General features: G+C 41.1%; 2 protein-coding genes across 5 annotated transcripts in view; both read right to left on the reverse strand.

Annotated features, from left to right (window-relative positions):
• Positions 1 to 2,898, reverse strand: part of AGBL2 (AGBL carboxypeptidase 2) — a 41,364-nt gene extending 38,466 nt beyond the window's left edge. The window contains 5 exon segments of the mRNA XM_082660700.1: positions 698 to 807; positions 809 to 830; positions 2,097 to 2,160; positions 2,450 to 2,585; positions 2,759 to 2,898. Of these exon segments, the coding sequence (XP_082516826.1) occupies positions 698 to 807; positions 809 to 830; positions 2,097 to 2,160; positions 2,450 to 2,485 (232 nt within the window). The 5' untranslated portion in view covers positions 2,486 to 2,585; positions 2,759 to 2,898.
• Positions 2,899 to 4,769: 1,871 nt separating this feature from the next.
• FNBP4 (formin binding protein 4) overlaps positions 4,770 to 21,015 on the reverse strand; it is a 38,207-nt gene continuing 21,961 nt past the window's right edge. For 2 of the 4 annotated variants that reach the window (XM_082659174.1, XM_082659175.1), the window contains 5 exons: positions 18,911 to 19,221; positions 18,221 to 18,365; positions 17,154 to 17,488; positions 8,434 to 8,591; positions 4,770 to 5,842 (listed from right to left, as the gene is read on the reverse strand). In XM_082659174.1, the coding sequence (XP_082515300.1) occupies positions 5,752 to 5,842; positions 8,434 to 8,591; positions 17,154 to 17,488; positions 18,221 to 18,365; positions 18,911 to 19,221 (1,040 nt within the window). In that variant the 3' untranslated portion in view covers positions 4,770 to 5,751. Of the gene's footprint in view, positions 5,843 to 8,433; positions 8,592 to 17,153; positions 17,489 to 18,220; positions 18,366 to 18,910; positions 19,222 to 20,083; positions 20,184 to 21,015 lie in introns of those variants that run through there. The other 2 variants (XM_082659176.1, XR_014297044.1) reach the window with 2 other exon arrangements.

Below are 21,015 nucleotides of genomic sequence, written 5' to 3' on the forward strand. Positions count from 1 at the left end.
ATATATCCACCAAAACTGCATGAAAAAAAATCAATGTGTTACTCTTGACCAAGGCGTTCTAACAAATTTTCTAATAATTTGGAGGAAGATCATCCAGAATGCACAGTATTTTAATTTAAACCTACAAAATCCAAAGCAGATCTAGGGAGAATATTTTTTTGTTTTGTTATTTTTCTTTTCATTAAAAAATTTCTTTCTTTGTTTTTTAAGAGAGAACATTTTTTAAAAATTTTATTTATTTATTTTGGCTGTGTTGGGTCTTTGCTGCTGCACATGGGCTTTCTTTAGTTGTGGCGAGTGGGGGCTACTCTTCATTGCAGTGCACGGGCTTCTCACTGCGGTGGCTTCTCTTGTTGCAGGGCATGGGCTCTAGGCGTGCGGGCTCAGTAGTTCTGGCTCGCGGGCTCTAGAGTGCGGGCTTCAGTAGTTGTGGCGCACGGGCTCAGTTGCTCCGCGGCATGTGGGATCTTCCCGGACCAGGCCTCGAACCCGTGTCCCTTGCATTGGCAGGCGGATTCTTAACCACTGCGCCACCAGGGAAGCCCCAAGAGAGAACATTTTTCAGTGATGTCAGAAACGGTGGCCAAGGCTGCTCCCTTGGCTTCTCCCACGTTAGGCCATGTTCTCCTGAACACCAGGAGCTGTTGCTCAAGGACGTGAGGGTTCTGGGGGTCATACAACACTGATTATTACTCACACAGACGCTTCTCCTTTTGCAAGGGGTCCGGTATCAAATCCTCTGTTTCCCCAAAAGAGCCACTCAACAGGTATCGAGGATTATTCTTCCCAACATGCTGGTGCGTAGCAGTTTGGTAAACTGCCCCTCTCAGCTAAGAACAGGCAGTTTACTGAAACGTGCTGGAAGGCTAGTTCATCACCTCCAACATGTAGGTCAACACCCAAACCACTACTACTAGCAAACCTCCTTCTAGTCACCACCTGCCACCACAGGCGTTTACAATGAATACAACCCATTTTCCAAAGAGCTTTCACATTCCAATTTATGTGAATTAAACATCATTTTCTCCATTTCATGCTGAGGAGAAGACTTGAGAAGCAGTATGGTAAAGTGGAAAATTGGGAGGCAGCTATACGACCAAGTGAAGGCAAGTACTCAGAGTGAAAGTGCAGCACTCAGAGTGGGAGCTGCTTTGTCCGGAGGGCTCTGCTGAATCTGGTGAGCTGGAAATTCAGTTTTCAACAAATTACAAAATGAAATAGTTAATAAGAAAGTCTAACAAGGTTGATAGAGATAAAATCAATATAAAAACCTACATTTTAGGGGCTTCCCTGGTGGCGCAGTGGTTGAGAGTCCGCCTGCTGATGCAGGGGACGTGGGTTTGTGCCCCGGTCCAGGAGGATCCCACATGCCGCGGAGCGGCTGGGCCCGTGAGCCATGGCCGCTGAGCCTGCGCGTCCGGAGCCTGCGCTCCTCAACGGGAGAGGCCACAACAGTGAGAGGCCCACGTACCACAAAAAAACAAACAAACAAAAAAAGCCCTACATTTTATTTCTAAATACCAGGAGCAAAGTTAGAATATCAAAATTTAAAAAGATATCACTTATAATAGCATACAAATATGCAGTTCTACGAAAAAAATTATAAATCTTATTGGGAGACATTAAGGAGGACCTAAGTAAATTAGAGAATTAGACTATATTAATAGATGGGAGAACCTGGTATTGGAAAATTCTCATTTCTTGTCAAATCTGATGCATAGATTCAATGTAATCCCATATATTTTTTAAGCATCACAAGCCAATTCTAAAATTATATAAAAAGGTAAGAAGAGCCAAGACACTTTTGAAGAACGACAATATGGGAGGACATGTCTTTCCAGAGATCAAGACTGTTTTAATGCCATGTGGTGTCATTAAGAAAGGGTGGTATTGGTGCAAGGACAGACAAACAAACCCTTGTATAAATGGACACGCAACAGGGGTAACACAGCATATCAGTAGGGAAAGGAAGTTCTTTCACTAATGATGGTGCTGGAAAACTTCATCAGTTTATCCAAGCACAACTCTCTCAGTTGATCAAACAATTTACTTCATGACCCCAGGAAAGGTGATGCTAGGTAAGAATGAGATATTACCTTTAAAGTAGCCATAGTACTGGAGGTGATGGTACATGAAGTCTTCATAGGCCTCAGGAAGAGTCTGTGAAACGACAGGCCATCTCAATCAAGAAAGTGCTTTCGTAATTGTAGAGAATTATTATAACAGCCTGTTATAAGAATAATACTGACTCTTAACAAAAATACACAAGCATTGTTGCAGAGGACACTATACCTGGGAACTTCTGTAAACAAACGATGTGAAAGACATTTGTGCAAATTATTCTATCTTTGGGATCAAGATCTCCAGCCAGAAAAAGATGCCACCAGAATATACCTTCGGATCTAGTATTGGATTTCTGTGGAGTGCCTGGAGAGGAGTGTGTACCGACCTGCTGCTTTAGCTCTGTTTCCAAAGCTGGGAACATGTTACTTCTGCATGGTATGCTGAAGACCTGTCAGTGACACCGGCATCCAGCAACAATCCCTGACCAATTTCCAAAAGGGCAGTTGATTACATAGAAGAAGCTAAAAAACCAGATTAGAACAACTGAAAAACTGTAGAAATTCACCCACGTCCCCTCCCTCCGCTTCGCAGCTCCCACGCTACTTTAGGAAACCCTGCGGTACCGCTCCGTCTTCCCTGCCAACCCAACCTCTCCTCAGATAAACAAGGACCCGCCACGAGGCCCGATGCGCACCTGAAGAATCTGGGAGAGCGCCTTGTCTTCCAGCCTCCTCCTCCGGTGGCGCCAGGACCCCTGCTGGCCCCATGCTTCTTTCCCCACCAGTGAGGGAGATGCCCCCCACCAGGTCGCCTCAGGAAAGTGAAAGAAAAGGGGATGAGGGGTCCGGCGCAGTCGTCTCGGGGTGGGTGGAAAAGAAAGGTCAAGAGCCCGGAGAGTGGGCTCTGAAAACGGAATTCAGGGATTCAGGGCTTCCTGGGCAGGGAGAAAGTGGCGAAGGGCAGTTTCCCGGAGAGTCCCGGGACGGGGCGTAGAGATGTCCTACGACTGCAGAGGGAAGGTTGCTACCGCCTCCGCGCCCCGGCCCGTCCGGGGCAGCAGGGGTGCGTACGGAGCCTGTGGCGACAGAGGAGCGTGAGCGAGGCGAGGGACACGGTCCGCAGGTAGAGAACCAGTCGCGCACCGACCACAAGACACTCCCGTCACGCTCACGCGACACTGCTTTCCTCTAGGGCCCCAGTTGCCTAGCAACCACGAGGCGGAAGCGGGAGGGGGAGGCGGCTGGGCGCTTCCGGAGAGCGAGGCTCCGCCTCCGAGGAAGGGGTGGGGAACAGGAGAAAAGTCGAAGACTGGCGTTCAGGTACCAAGGATTCACATTCCTCCTTTCCTACAGTATTGCAGCCTGGCTTCTGGGGATTAGAAATTGCATTGATGGGGACTTCCCTGGTGGTCCAGTGTTTGAGACTCCGTGCTTACACTGCAGGGGATACGGATTCGATCGCTGGTTGGGGAACTAAGATCCCGCAGGCCCCGTGGCCGGGCCCCAAACAAAAAAGCAGCTGTTCCTCAGCTTTAGGAAACTGTTGAGTATTGCTCAAACGGAGCCGCTTCCCCTCTTTCACCTTCTCTCCATCCCATAGCTAGAACTGATAAATTACCTCCTACATTGAAAACATACAAGTTAGTAAATTAAAACCACACATTTTGACTATCAAATTGTCAGATTCTAAAAAACGCTCCTTTCTGGCAGGAGAGGGACAAAGGCACTTCGTCCCTGTACCAATTCCCAGAAGTCTGGAAAACTGTTTGGCACTTAAAGCAAAAGCTTTAATGGCTAGTTGACAGCCTCTATTTCCAGAAATATGCTCTACGCAAATTACAAGAAAAACAATTTTATTTTTAAAACTTTTACGGTACATTTTTAAGAATTTGATTTTTTAAAATTTATTTTTCTTTCCTGCATTGGGTCTTCGCTGCGGCGAGCGGGGGCCACTCCCCGTTGCAGTTGCGTGGGCTTCCCATTGCAGTGGCCTCCACCCTGGGAGCATGGGCTCCAGGCACGAGGGCTCAGTAGTTGTGGCTCGCAGGTTCTAAGAGCACAGGCTCAGCAGCTGTGGTGCACGGGCTTAGCTGCTCTGCAGCATGTGGGATCCTCCCAGACCAGGGATCAAACCCGTGTCCCCTGCATTGGGCAGGTGGATTCTTAACCAATGCACCACCAGTGAAGCCCAGAAAAACAATTTATATACAAAATGGTCACCGAAATACATAACGGTAAAAAACCAACACAAGCATACATGACACTGATTAGACAATTATATGCATATAAATATACTAGAATAAAATTCTAACTATTGTTGTCTTTGGTTAACTTTACATGACTCTAAGTATACATAACTTTTGTAATTAGTGGAAAAAATATAAAGCACCTTTATTTTTTTCACAATATTAACCACATTACATCATTTCCAGGATTTAAGTAGGCCAAACACTAGCTAATATTACAGACTACAAGCTCCAAAATTTAAGTCACACCTTCTGGTACTAGAGGCCTGTTTTTCTAACCCCGTCCTCGCACCCCGCAACGGGCTCAAGATCCTGATGCTTTTTTTTCCTGGAGCTGTTCTTCAATGTTTGCACATACCTTACACTATAGTTGATTAGAAAAAACAATTGACTTAAAGTAAGTCTTGGTTACATAATCGTGGAGTTAACAGGCAAAACAGGAGCAAAAGAACAATCAATCAGAAGTATAAAAAAAGCTTTATTAGTGCATATATACAAATTTACAAGGTCAGAAACTGGAGAAATACAAACAGCTTTAAAACACAATTTGCTTTTTCTTCAGTTTAAAGTGACTTTTACCTGATTGTGATACAATAGAAAGTACAGAACAGTAAACTGCTTTTTAAATACTGGAATTTTATGGAGAATACATTCACACATAAATGGAAGGTGAACTTTGGACCAAGGTAAGACAATGGAGACACATCAGTACATACAGTGGCTTTTGTTACATTTACTGCCACATACGTGAGGAGGAAATTCTCAAAATCAAAGACGCAAACACCTGCTGCTGCTGCCACCTATACTGTAATTTAAATATGCCACCTAGTATGTGAAATGACTGAGCTATCTTTATCAGTTCTAGAATCTGTGAGAAAGAATACTCTGAAGAGTGTGGCCATCTGTTAGAACAAGGTGAACGACTTGATGTATCTCAGCACTTCAGGGGTGGCAGACTAGAGGAAGAGGTCAGAAAGAGATTCCTATAATCCCAGTTAAGCAAGGCAAAATATAGAGCTGCTTTCTTAATTGCACTTGTTCTGAAGAAGTTAATGAGAGAGAGCGTGCCACACTAGGAACTACAAGAGCCTCTATGAGGCAGGAAAATCCTTCACTTTTCTTCAGTGAGTCCTCTACAGAGGTGTCATACGCATGAACCACATGTTCCAGACTGATGAGGTTAATGTACCTAACATGCTGAGTTTGCCAGTGTGAGAATAAAGGCAGCCAGGTCAGAGCATTCAGTCACCTCACCTTTCAGCAAAACAGAAAAATTACATTTCACAAACGTGGCAATTTTGTACGTGTATACTCTTGCCCAGGAAATTCATCATATGCTCTCCCTCATGACATTTATAGTTTATTGACAACAGTAAGACTGGTTAAGACTCAGAAATGATTAAAAAAACAAACAAAAAAAACAGTAATAAAAATTTAAAAAACTATGTGTTTGGAGCCATTTTTCTTCTCTTCAGTCTTGCTCGCCAATCTTCAGGAAGGGCTTCAAAATTAGCATTTCTCTCTGCCATGCCACTGTGAAAACAACGTACAGATTAAATTAGTTCACTGGAAAGAAAAAGAACGAAAAAGTGTTTATTTCCTAGCAAATAAAAGCTAACTGAAACCGAAAATGTGACATATTTTATCTATGTTCATGAAAATGTTTCAAGTTTCTCAGCTAAGTACCAGCGTTATTCTTCATCAAATTTCTTAATTGATAGGTCAATCAAACACATACAAAGCACTCTTCTCTATAGTTTTATTTATATGTAAGTGCATATTTGTTTTTGTATCTCCCCAGCAACCACTGAAGCCATACAGAAGGAAAATAACACATTCTTGTAAAAGTATTTCTTGGTCCCTAGGAGTTACGATTCTTTATCTTAGATATATTTAACACATAGGAAGATATATTTAACTCTTAACATACCATCAGGGACCGTTGGACCTAATGTTTTTGACTCTCTTGATCAGTTCTAATTAGGATTGATCTCTCATGGCTTATTCAATCATTTATAAAACCGATTAAGACTCAGATTCTAGGGAATGCCCTGGTGGTACAGTAGTTAGGACTACATGCTTTCACTGACGAGGGCCTGGCTTCAATCCCACAAGCTTCGCAGCACGGCAAAAACAAACAAAAACTCAGGTTGTAACTTACAATTACCAGAATGGGTGCCTTAGACCCTTTTATAAATACAAAATGAGCTAAGATTAATTACAGAATCTTTGTGACTTCCGATCATCTTGAAATAGTTTGTTATTTCATCACTGTAGGAATTAATCATTAGTCAATTCCCAGCAATATTAAAAAAAGATTAAAATAGTAAGAAAGCTGAAGAATAATTGAATCATCTACAACGATGATACAAAAGTTAAATAAATTATCACTAATACCACCCCTCAGCTTTCTTATTGTGTTGCCCAAAACAGTGCATCTCCTTTCCAGGAAGTAAAAAAGAAGTCTGGAGACAACATCTTCATAGTCTCCCCTACCGCTCCCCAATATTATACAATCAGATAAATGCCAAGAGACAGAGGCACTGTAGATTCTAACTGTGATGGTAAAATTGACTGGATAAGTAAAATCTCAGACTATGAGTGATAAGAGGACCATAATCTAGATGAATCTTCTCAAATTCAAGACTGATGAGTGAACATACTGAAGGAAAACAACACATTCTTGTAAAAGTAAGGAAATGTAAGGTCAAAAAGGAAATACAGTAGTCTCATTGAAAAGAACAACCTGGGACTTCCCTGGTGGTCCAGTGGTAAAGAATCCGCCTTACAATGCAGGGGATACGGGTTCGATCCCTGGTCAGGGAACTAAGATCCCACATGCTGTGTGGCAACTAAGCCCGAGCACCACAACTACTGAGCTCGTACACCTCAACTAGAGCCCGTACGCCGCAAACTACAGAGCCCACGTGCTCTGGAACCCACGTACCACAACTAGAGAAGAGAAAACGAGTATGCCCCAACTAGAGAGAAGCCCTCGCGCCACAACGAAAGATCCCACATGCCTCAACAAAGATCCTGTGTGCTGCAACTAAGACCCAACACAGCCAAAAATAAATAAAATAAATAAATAATAAATAAATCTGAACAACCTCCTTCACCCAATATTTTGTAACAAGAACTGGGACCATCGATCGCATTTTCCTTAGAAACCTTTCAGGTTTTATACTGCTACATGCTAAAATTTATTTGATAAGGTTCATAAGTGGGACAAATGCTGAAAGTAGGTGTGTAGTGGCTGGAGAGAAACAGATATTTTAGGAACAAAAAAATTCACTGGAATGACTATTCCAATTAGTGTTTATGGATCTAAGAATGAAAATGTTTTGAATTATGAAGCAAAGATGGCTATCCTCTCCCAATTTTTTTTTTTTTTTTTTGGCCATGCCGTGCAGGATCTTTCCCTGACCAGGGACTGAACCCGGGCCCCTCAGCAGTAAAAGCGCAGAGTCCTAACCACTGGACCGCCAGGGAACTCCCCCCAATATTTTCATAAGTACTGCATTTATGGAGGTTGCAAGTGCAAGAACCAGAAGTAATGATAAGCTAGAACCTATCAGAGATGAACCTGAAATCTGGCACCATTTATGAGAGGAGTATGTTCCAAGTTACGCATGACAACTGAGCAATTAGTTGCATTCAAAGAATGTTGCTCATTTCAGTATGTGTACCTTCAAAAACCATGAAAATAAATAAAAATTTGAGTTAGCTATGTTTAGATTCTTACTAAAATTTCTAATTAAGTTTTCTCCTCTTTATTTTTTGTCTGTAAATTATTTGTAAAATTTAAAAATATACATATAGAAGAGTCTCTTGGAGCTACATGGTAAATGGGGATGACTATTTTTCCCCATATGCTCAGGGTTAAGATAGCTCTTTGCCTAAGAGGAACAATCAGTGGGAAGTATTACAGATTTGATGTTTCTGATTTTGAAAAAGGCTAGATTATAATTTTTATAGGGAAATAAACATTTCTATGAACTAAAAACTACTTAGGTAAGTCTGTAAAGGAATCAAATTAAGGGCTATGATTTTAAGAACATGATGGCTCTAAAACCACAGCTACAACCACCACTATCCACGCCATCTATGGTTCTTTCTTTTACCTGACCAGCTGCTGCTGTTTCCACTCTTCAATTCGCTTCTGTGCAGTTGATTCTCGGTCCTCTTCACTGGAACTAGAATTCTCCTCTTCATCTAGCTCACGCTGGATACTCTGCCACTTCTTTACCAGAGATGGCATTTTGGTTTTACTCTTCTTTGCCTGTAACAAAGGAATATAATACATAAAACAAGTGCATGAGTTCTTCACACGAGATCAGGATCTTTTCCTTAGTTTGAAGGAATAAGTGAACTTCAAAATTAAAGGAACAGAAACACCAAAAATAAATACCATTCTAAGTTCTTGCCAGAAATTTCTACCAACTATAAACTTAAAGCTTGGTTAAAAATCTAAAAATTGGGGGACTTCCCTGGTGGCGCAGTGGCTGAGAGTCTGCCTGCCAATGCAGGGAACACGGGTTCGTGCCCCGGTCTGGGAAGATCCCACATGCCACGGAGTGGCTGGGCCCGTGAGCCATGGCCACTGAGCCTGCGCTCCGCAACGGGAGAGGCCGCAACAGTGAGAGGCCCGTGTACCGCAAAAAAAAAAAAAAAAAAAAAAAACACTAAAAAGTGTAAATGTGGTGTTTTATGAGATCAAGTCAGAAACATCTTCTTTAGCCTTATTCTATGAAATTCAAAACTCTTGCCCTTGTCTCATTTTCTCAGAATTACAGTGTACCCGGGATTTCCCTGGTGGTCCAGTGGGTGAGACCCCATGCTCCCAATGCAGGGGGCCTGGGTTTGATCCCTGGTCAGGGATCTAAATCCTGCATGCACGCTGAAACTAAGAGTCTGCATGCCGCAACTAAATATCCTGTGAGCTGCAACTAAGACACAGCACAGGCAAAATAAATAAATATTTTTTTAAGAAAAAGGAAAAAACAATCACAGTGTACCTTTTTACAATTTTAAATGGATGCAGTGTTCACATCAAGTGAAACAGTGCTGAGAAACAAATGACCAGCTTTTCTGGAAAGAGCCAACAGAGTCAAAGGCAACTATTAAATATGAAAAAAGCAAAGAGGTATATCAAAACATTAATGATGAGATTAGTTCTAAGAGGAGATACAATAATAAATTTTTCTAGCAGCTTAACTTCATTTTCTAAATTGCCTATAATAAACATAATCTCACAGTAAAAAAAGCTTGTGATATTTATTACATATCCAACATGGCTTGCTCTATCACTACCTTCAGAGTTCTGATCAATGGCACTCTTTAGCAAAGATGCCTTCCCTGACCACCCTATCTACATGAAACAGTACCACCTCCCAAAGGTCACTTTCTGTCCTCTTACACTTTTTTTCATTGCATTTTTAAACACTGAACATATATCTGCTTATCTGTTTCTGCAACCCAGTCCCCCCATACCCTCTCCAAGCCCACCAGAAAAGCTCTACAAAAGCAAAAGCAGAGATTTTGTTGGTTAGCTACTGAACACAGAGCTCCTAGAGAGAATGCCTGACACAGTATGTATTCAAAATATACCTGCTGATATTTGTGATTAGGTCTTTGAATTTAGAGAAACACTGTATTAGACATTGATAAGAACCACTTTTTATCCCTGCGGTTTTGAAGACTTGGCCAGGTTACACTCTAAACGTGACAAGCAGGCACTCAAGTGATAGGTGTGACTGAGTGCTGTGCTCCTATGAGGATCGGGTATAAGGACCCAAGCTTTTTTTCCGGCCTGCACTTAAGAGAAAACACATTTCTTGATTAAGTCCCCAAAAGAGTTGAGAAAATCAGCTTAATATTTTCAGTCTTTTAAAATTACTTGGCTCCTTGCTCGATACCCTATTTTGACTGTCACTGACAGTTTTTAACCTTCTGGGGAAATGCCCATCTATAGTGCTTAAACCTTCTGCTCCACACACCTTCCCACATTCCATTCTGTCATTTCACCTGTGGTACAACCTGACCCACTGCATATACACCCTTCCAGCAAGCTCCAACATAGCTCATCTGGGTTAGCATGGAACCAACTGAGTAAAAAGTAACATGAATTAATAACGGTCACCTGTGCATAGAGGGCTCACTGGGGTTACAAGCTCTCGCCGAACGTCTCCAAGTATGATTAAAAAACATAGATCTAGGTAGAGTTGTGCTTTCATTCTGATTTCCATAGAATTTTGAAAATTTGTAGTGCATTTCATTTCTATTTGTCATGGGAAAGTACTTTATGTTTCAGAAGTTATGTACTGCCGATCACATTCAAAACCATGGATCCCGAGTTGCACTGGCTGTTTGAACACGTTTTTAATATGGGAACACTGCAGCCAGAGGAATAAAGATTAAATGGCTAGAATGCCTTTTTTTCTAGTTTATTTTCTAGTAAACCACACACAAAACTCTTCAGCAAAAATATACACTGGTCTTAAATATTCTTGAACACCAGAGGTACTGAGTATATATCTTTTTTTTTAAATTGGGGTATAGTTTTTTACAATGTTGTGTTAGTTTTCATTGTACAGGGAAGTGGAGTTCCCTGTGCTATACAGCAGGTTCTTATTAGTTACCTATTTTATACATATCAGTGTATATATGTCAGTCCCAATCTCCCAATTCATCCCACTGCCCACCCCCCCCCACTCTCTTATATCCTTTAAAAATGGCCGGTAACACTAAAGAGATGGATCATTGTTTTCAGATAACAGGTACATAAAAATGACATATTAATGTAGAATACTGGATTTTCAAAACTATTATTTATATGACTATAAAAGCATGATTGGCTAAAAAATTACTTGTTGAATGAATGGAGGTGGAAGTAATTATCTCTCTTGGAAGACTGGAGGCAGGGCGCCAAGGAAGGCTTCGTAAGAGAAATGATTCCTGGGCACTGATCATTCTAACAATTTAATTATAAAAGAATGAATAGTAGTGGGACTGGTAAACAAAGTAAAGACACGTAGGTGGTCAACAGTATGTTGGCTCAGGAGAACTGTATGTGGTAGAGTAAGTTGTCTGACAAGAATCTAATTCAAGACATTATCCTGTCACTGTTGATTTTTTATAACACTTCACTGGGAGGGGAAAAGCTGATGAGAAAGTTTCTTTAGGTAATTTAGGACATTCAAAGTGTTCATGAGGATGATGTCAGAAAGATGGCGGACTATGAAGCTCCAAGCCCTTGTTTCCCCATGGAAATATTATATAAACAAATAGAGACTGACTAAAATGGCTTTGTGGGAACTCTGGAAACCAGTCAAAGATCTTGAGCAACCAAGAGAACACCCAATCAAGAAAAACCCACACTAAAAACAGGAAATTTTGTGGCATGTTTGCTTGCCTTATTCCACACACCCTCCCCAATGTGGTTGGGATGAAATGGCCCAATTCTCAGTTCTCCCCCTCCAGGTGGAAGGAAATAACTGGAATGTCTGATATGTTCTAGACTGTCTGTGGTTGCCTTAGGGACTGGTTTCAATACTGTCTTAACTTGGAGGTCAGCCAGGAATGGTGGCATATTTTGGGTCTCAGGTTGGAAACCGTGAAGGCAGTAGCAGGAGCTGCGGCATGTGAAAACCACAGTGGGACAGAAGTCATGTGGACAGATGGGGGCAAAAGATCATGGGCAGAGGAATACAACAGAACATATAAGGCTCACAGAAGAAGCAGGTGTGACTCTCTTAGGGAAATTAAAAGTAAATACACAAGGGGAAAGGAAAACAAAAAACAGCACATGTCCAGGGAACACATATGCCCAGGAAAGGCCTGAAAAAATGTTGCACTTTCATGTTGGACTCATTAAGGAAGGTTTTCCTCCATACACAGTCAGTGTGCAAAGACTGGGAGAGTTTATTTTTTCTAATGTGCAGTTTTCAACCAAAGATCACAAAGCATACAAACACATGCTGGGACTTCCCTGGTGGTCCAGTAGGTAAGACTCCACACTCCCAATGCAGGGGGCCCAGGTTGGATCCCTGGATGGGGAACCAGATTCCACATGCATGCCGCAGCTAAGAGTTTGCAGGCCGCAACTAAAAGATCCCATGTGCCACGACTAAGACCCAGCGCAGAAGAAAGAAAGGAAAGGAAGAAAAGAAGAAAGAAAGGTTTCAGATTTACTAGACAAAGACTTTAAAATAACTGTCCTAAATGTGCCCAAAGAACTAAAGAAAAACACAAAGAATGAAAGGAAATCAGGAAAATGACGTGAACAAAATGAGACTGTCAACAAAGAGACAGATATTATTATTAAAAAGAACCAAAGAAATATTCTGGAGCTGAAAAATACATCAACTGAATTGAAAATTCACTATTTCAACAACAGACTCCAATAGGCATAAAAAAAGATCAGCAAAATTGATGATAGGTCATTTGAAGTTATTGAGTCTGAAGAGCAAAAAGGAAAAGAATGAAGCAAAGTGAACAGAGTCCAAGTGACTTATACGACATCATCAAATGGACCAATATATGCATTATGGGAATCTCAGAAGGAGAAAAGGGCAAAGATGTTATGTAAGAAATAATGGGGCTTCCCTGGCGGCGCAGTGATTAAGAATCTGCTTGCCAATGCAGGGGACACGGGTTTGAGCCCTGGACCGGGAAGATCCCACGTGCTGCGGAGCAACTAAGCCCGTATGCCACAACTACTGAGCCTGCGCTCTAGAGCCCGCAAGCCACAATTACTGAGCCTGTGAGCCATAACTACTGAAGCCCGCATGCCTAGAGCCCACACACCACAACAAAGAGTAACGCCCACTCGCTGCAACTAGAGAAAGCCCACGTACAACAAGGAAGACCCAATGCAGCCCAAAATATAAATAAATAAATGTAAAAAAACTGAGGGAGAAAAACTAAGATATTCCTAGATAAACAAAAGCTGAGAAAATTCATTACCACTAGATGTGCCCTACGAGAAATGCTAAAGCATGGCTTTCAAGCTGAAATGAAAAGATGCTAGATAGTAACTTGTCATACAAAAATTTAAAGTTCGCTGGTAAAGGTAAATACAAGAACAAACATAAAAACCAGTATTATTGTGATACTGATTCATAATTTTTATTCTTCTACAGATTTTAAAAGACAAAAGCATAAAAAATAATTACAAGTCTACATTAATGGGTACACAGTATATAAAGATATAATCTGTAACACCAATAACATAACAGAGTGGAGGTGCGTCTGTATAGGAGTTTTTGTCTGCAATTGACTGTACCAGTTTAAAATAGATATTACATGTAATTCCTACCATAACCACAAAGAAAATAAATATAGAATATACACAAAAGGAAATGAAAAAGAAACCAAAATGTGTCACTGAAAAATATCAACTAAACATAAAGGAAGGCAGTAAGAGAGGAAATGAGAGACAAAAAAGCTATTAAGACATACAGAAAACAACCAAAAGGAATACCAAATCCTTATCAGTAATTACTATAGTAAATTATTAATTTACTAATGTAAACGGATTAAACGCTACAATCAAAAAACACATACTGCAATGGAGCAGGACCCTATGGTCCCTTCCTGTCATGTCCTTGGCCTACATTTTGTCTGTGAAAAAACTTCAGCCAAAGAATAAGTTTAATTAGGGACATCCCTAGTGGTCCAGTGGTTAAGACTCCATGCTTCCACTGCAGGGGGTGCAGGTTCAATCCCTTGTTGGGGAACTAAGATTCCAAATGCCAAGCAGCGCAGCCAAAAAAAAAAAAAAAAAAAGTTTCATTGGAGAAATGAGAAAATGCAGAAACAAAGGAAAACAGTCAAATGAGACCAAGTAATAAATGTTTAGTCATTAAGCATAGTTAAGGACCTTTAGTTCCTTCTCAAGAGCTATAGATAATATTCTGAGCCACATCCTGTGAGCCGTCTTATACTGAAACCCCCACCAGGTGGAAGATGTTAACTACATGATGACCAGACTGTAGCCATGACATAAGCTGCCACAATTCCAAGAAATGGTCTCAAGGAAATGGGAACAAACTGACCCTGGAACTGAAGATTAATTGTACTTAAAACAATCACGATGATGCTGATCAGGCCACCGCATGACCAATTTCAAGATGGACTGTTAGAGCTGACAGTGCTGTTTCTGCCTGTAGCCCACTCCCTTCACCTATGAAAGTTCTTGTCCACTGACCGTAAGTGGGGGGAGTTGGCCTCTTGACAGAAGTTCCTTCCCACCCCGGGTTGCCAGCATCAAAAATAAAGCAAACTTCCCTTTCCGCCAACCTTGCCTCTTTACTGGCTTCTGAGTGGTGAGCAGCTGGAACCCCCACTTTCTTTGGTTACAATACTGGCAGAATGGATTAAAAAAACAAAATGCAATTGAAACTGATCACGTCTATAAGAAATTCATTTTACATCTAAGGACATACACAAGTTTAAAGTGAAAGGACAGAAAAACACATTCCATGAAAATTGTAACCAAGAGAAAGAAGGGGTAAGTGGATTACTACAAGACAAAATAGAAATTAAGTAAAAAACTGTTAAAAGAGATAAAGAAGAACATTACATAACGATAAAAGGGTAAAATCATACCACTTAAAATAGCACGCAAAAGAATAAAATACCTGAGAATAAATTTAGCCAAGGAGATGAAAGAGTTGTACACTGAAAATTATAAAACAATGCTGAAAGAAATTAAAGACCTAAATAAATGGAAAGGAATCCTGTGCTCAGACTGAAAGATTCAATATTGTTAAATAGGTAATAAGACCCAAGCAATCTACAGGTAAATGCAATCCCTATCAAAATTCCACTGGCCTTTTATGTAGAAATGGAAAAGCTGACCTTTAAATTCATATGAAATTACAAGGGGGCCTGAAGAGCCAATACTGAAAAAGAAGCACCAAGTCAGAGAACTCACACGTCTCAAATTCAAAACATACCACAAAGTTATAGTAATCAAAACAACGTGGTGCTGGCATATAGACCAATGGAATAAGCCCATATGTTTATGGTGAACTGAGTTTAGATAAGGTCTACCATTCAATGGGGGAAAGAATGGTCTCTTCAACAAATGGTCCTGGGACAACAGGGTATCACACTCAAGAGAGTGAAATTGGATCTCTACTTGACACCATACAAAAATTAACTGAAAATACCGTCACTGTTTGCAGATGACATGATACTATACCTAGAGAATCCTAAAGATGTTACCAGAAAACTACTAGAGCTAATCAATGAATCTGGTAGAGTAGCAGGATATAAAATTAATACACAGATATCTCTTGCATTCCTATACACTAATGATGAAAAGTCTGAAAATGAAATTAAGAAAACACTCCCCTTTACCACTGCAACGAAAAGAATAAGATACCTAGGAATAAACCTACCTAAGGAGACAAAGACCTGTATGCAGAAAACTATGAGACACGGATGAAAGAACTTAAAGATGATACAAACAGATGGAGAGCTATACCACGTTCTTGGATTGGAAGAATCAACATTGTAAAAATGACTATACTACCCAAAGCAATCTACAGATTCAATGCAATCCCTATCAAACTACCAATGGCATTTTTCACAGAACTAGAACAAAAAATTTCACAATTTGTATGGAAACACAAAAGACCCCGAAGAGTCAAAGCAATCTTGAGAAAGAAAAACAGAGCTGGAGGAATCAGGCTCTCTGACTTCAGACTATACTACAAAGCTACAGTAATCAAGGCAGTATGGTACTGGCACAAAAACAGAAACAGTGATCAATGGAACAGGATAGAAAGCCCAGAGATAAAGCCATGCACATATGGTCACCTTATCTTTGACAAAGGAGGCAAGAATATACAGTGGGGAAAAGACAGGCACTTCAGTAAGTGGTGCTGGGAAAACTGGACAGCTACGTGTAAAAGAATGAAATTCTAATACCATACACAAAAATAAACTCAAAATGGATTAAAGACCTAAATGTAAGGCCAGACTGTAAAACTCTTGGAGGAAAACACAGGTAGAACACTCTATGACATAAATCACAGCAAGATCCTTTCTGACCCACCTCTTAGAGAAATGGAAATAAAAACAAACAAATGGAACCTAATGAAACTTGAAAGCTTTTGCACAGCAAAGGAAACCATAAGACAAAAAGACATCCCTCAGAATGGGAGAAATTATTTGTAAATGAAGCAACCGACAGAGGATTAATCTCCGAAATATAAAAGCAGCTCATGCAGCTCAATATCAAAAAAACAAACAACCCAATCCAAAAATGGGCAGAAGACCTAAAGAGACATTTCTCCAAAGAAGATATACAGATTGCCAACAAAGACATGAAAAGATGCTCAACATCACTAATCATTAGAGAAATGCAAAAAACTACAATGAGGTATCACCTCACACTGGTCAGAATGGCCGTCATTAAAAAATCTACAAACAATAAATGCTGGAGAGGGTGTGGAGAAAAGGGAACCCTCCTCCACTGTTACTGGGAATGTAAACTGATACAGCCACTATGGAGAACAGTATGGAGGGTCCTTAAAAAACTACAAATAGAACTACCATATGACCCAGCAATCCCACTACTGGGCATATACCCAGAGAAGACCATAATTCAAAAAGACATATGCACCCAAATGTTCACTGCAGGTGTAATGAGGTGTGACTGCTTAATGGGTATAGGGTTCTCCTCTGGAGTTATGAAAATGTTATGTAACTAGAGAGAGGTGGTGGTTACACCACAGTGTGAATATACTAAGTGCTACTGAATTTATACTTTAACTATCACCTCAATAAAACAAAAATTTTAAACTAAAATGTAAAGAGAGGTTTACTCTACCTTATCTTTCTTTCCTTTTTTTGTCTTCTCAGGTGCTGGCATTTTGGGAGCTGGTGGTGGTGGTGGTGGGGGGGGAGGAGGAGGAGGAGGAGGTGGCGGCGGCGGCGGCTCTATAATGGCAGTGGCGGGCACAGCGCCGCGGGCCTGGACTGGCTGCAATGTGGGAGCAGTCACTGCCACTGGGACGGAACACTCAGCATAGCTCATAATTGCAGGAGCTGATGCCAGTCCTAAGTAATTGGACTGTAGGCTCATTCCTCTGGCCTGATGACCCATTCCTGTTGCTGGATGGCTAACTGATAGTGCCTGGTGTCCAATCCCTGTTGCCTGGTGACCTAGAACAGAAAACATAAAACTATAGAAAGGACATCGTGGGGCTTCCCTGGTGGCGCAGTGGTTGAGAATCTGCCTGCTAATGCAGGGGACACGGGTTCGAGCCCTGGTCTGGGAGGATCCCACATGCTGTGGAGCAACTAGGCCCGTGCGCCACAACTACTGAGCCTGTGCTCCGCAACAAGAGAGGCTGTGACAGTGAGAGGCCCACGCACCGCGATGAAGAGTGGCCCCTGCTTCCCACAACTAGAGAAAGCCCTTGCAAGGAAACGAAGACCCAACACAGCAAAAATAAATAAATTAATAAACTCCTACCCCCAACATCTTAAAAAAAAAAGAAAAAAAAAGGACATTGTGACACAGCCAAAAACAAGAAGGAGGAGGAAAAGGAAATTGGGAGTTAGATCACCTACAAAGTGATTCTAATATACCCCCCCGCCAAGAAACACACAAACCACCCCCCCAAAAACAAACAAAAAACCCAGTCACATTTTCTGGTGTTCCGAATATTTTAGCATTAAGGTACTTAAACATCAAGATCAATGATGTTGTGTAAATGCTCAGAAAACAATCTGGAAGGATATATGCCAATGTTAACAGTGGTTTTTAGTAACTGAAATAAATGCACATAAACTGTCTTTGCAATGAAAAGCCTTTAACATTAATTTATGATATCTAATTCTGGAAACAAAGATAATACACTGATGAAAATACATTTTAATCACAATGCTTACCTGTAGCTACAGCTGATTGGCTGTAGAGGACCGGAGAACTACCAATGGTAGCTGATCTCTGAACTGCTGCAGTACTAATTTCTGTAGCTTTTCTCTTTATTGCTTTAGTGGAAGGAGAACTAGAGATGGTACAGTCAGCTGAAGTCTGAAACAGAGATTCTAGTCAGTGGCTGTAGCCCCTGGTTAAGTATCCTCTTCTAAAATAAAACATGTAGGGACTTCCTTAGTGGTGCAGTGGTTAAGAATCAGCCTGCCAATGCAGGGGACAACGGGTTCAATCCCCGGTCCGGGAAGATCCCACATGCTGCGGAGCAAGTAAGCCTGTGCCCCACAACTACTGAGCCTGCGCTCTAAAGCCCGCAAGCCACAGCTATTGGGCCTGTAAGCCACAACTACTGAAGCCTGCTCGCTGCAACTACTGAAGCCCATGTGCTCTAGGGCCCACATGCCACAACTACTGAGCCCACGCACCTAGAGCCTGTGATCTGCAACAAGAGAAGCCACTGCAATGAGAAGCACGTGCACCACAATGAAGAGTAGCCCCCGTTTGCCACAACTAGAGAAAGCCCGTACGCAGCAACAAAGACCCAACACAGCCCAAAATAAATAAATAAATTAAAAAAAAATAAAACGTGTCAATCATGCCCCAGTCCCCCAAAACTTTTCAGAATGCCAGATGGCATTTCTCACCTGGCTAGTTACAACTGTGGTTTGTGCTGAAGGTTTCAATGGAGTATCCTCCTCCGTTCCTGGAGCAGGAGGCTCCTCACTTCCTTCATCCTCCATCTCGACCTCCTGGATCTCACCATCTTCTGCAGGAGGAGGAGGAGGGGGAGGGGGAGGCGGGGATTCTGGAGGTGGAGGCGGAGGCGGTGGCATTTCCAAAGGTAATGGAGGTTGAAGCACAGGCACATTTGACTGAAGAAGGGTCCAGAACGGAGTAAGTGGCATGAGTGATGAAGAAGAAACTTGGCCAGAAAAGGACTCTTTACAAAGAGAACCTATGAAAACAAATAGGAGTCAGGGAAAAAGCAAGACTAAAACTCCATGAACACAGAAATGTTCAACTGATTATATAGACAAAACCTGTCCCACAGACATCTATTCTACACTGATGTCACTGAAATATTAAACTCAGTTCAAAAATGACTTCCATGAAAAGATAAATTTATAGAATTTACTGTTAGCACTCGCCCCAGCTGTGTTATACTAGTCTTGTTTTCTGGGTACAGATTTATGGCTGAGTAAATGAAGCAACATCACATCAACTTAATGAGAAATTCAGTCATCTGAACCTGAAGTTTATTTCAAAGATACACAACTAGAAGGCAACATTCTGGGGTCTTCTTTATTTCAAAAGAGAGTGAATGATGTGCATTTGCAATACTGATTCCATGTACTTTATCTTTTAGTGAGCTAGATAAGTAATTAAGGATGACCCAGAGAAGTACACATTCAAATCACACAAACTCTCCCCATTTCAATTAATTTGGGTTACTAAGTTTCAAAAATCCATTTGCAAGGTGGTATTGTCAATCCTATCATTCCTTCACACCTTTGTGTGAATTATTCATTTACTAAATCACAGCAACAAATGAGAGAGGGTAATTTTTTATTCCTGTGATGAGAAAAGGGAAATCAGTGAGCATGAATCTTCAAGGTAAATGATAATGATAAGTATAACACAGAGAAGAGGTGTTTGAAGATATGGAGGATTTGAAATGGCTGCTGAAGTTAAGAAATTATAGCTGAGGAGCTGCAGGGTTAGCTTTCCTCAAAATTTGCAAAAGTCATAGTAAATTACTACCCTTTCTCTGCTGGGAAAAGATTTAAAGATTAGAGAAAATAGGAAGATATACTTACTTGCAGCCTTCCCCATCCCTCTTTATCGTCAATAGGGAAGTTTCACAATATTTGGGACTATTAGATATATATCCCAGGAATGCTGAAGGGGATTTTCTCCCTAAAATCATAGAATTTAGGAGTAGAAGAGACATGAGAAATCGTCTAGTTTACCCCTCTCATTTTAAAGGTAATGAAACCCAGGAGGGAAATGACTTGCCCAAGATCATATAGCTCTTAGTGGTCAAGTCTGACCCCTAGTCTAGTGATATATATATTTTTTTGGCCGAGCCGTGCATTTTGCTTGCAGGATCTCAGTTCCTCCACCAGGAATTGAACCCGGGTCACAGTAGTGAAAGCTCAGAATCCTAACCACTAGGCCATGAGGGAACTCCCCTAGTGCTATTTTAACAAGATGTCCTGGTGAAATATCAGGAGTCTAAGAGCGTTAGAAATCTCAAATTTCACTTCTCACGGAGTAGAGATCCAGATGCCGTCACCTGTCAAATTCCATGGTCAAAGCAGTAGATTAAATAACGACTCTATTATAAAAGGCTCTAGAACAAGGATAAGGCCTTTTACCTTACTTTGCTCAAAATACAGCACACTGGCACTCAACAGTGTAAAACCAAAGCAGCCATGAACCATTTGGCTTTTAGAATAGCTTCACTTTTTTACGGAACAGGTAGATGATACATTATGTAAGAGACTTGAAGAACATAATTCACACAGTTACTCTAATTATTTTGAGAAACTGCTTACTACCAAGGAAAAGGGAACTGAAAAAAATTCACCAGAAAACAAGAATGTAGTTTTCCAGCTAAAAGACTTCAAGTGTCTCATTAAGCTTTATGAATCTCTACACTAACTGGTAGACAGTTTGGGTATGGGCAGGCAGTCTACTACATTACATAATAGTACATCAAGATTACATCAGAACTGAGGAAGTAAAC

The sequence above is a fragment of the Grampus griseus genome (genome assembly GCF_964374135.1).
Source record: "Grampus griseus genome assembly, chromosome: 8".
In the NCBI taxonomy this organism is placed as follows: domain Eukaryota; kingdom Metazoa; phylum Chordata; class Mammalia; order Artiodactyla; family Delphinidae; genus Grampus; species Grampus griseus.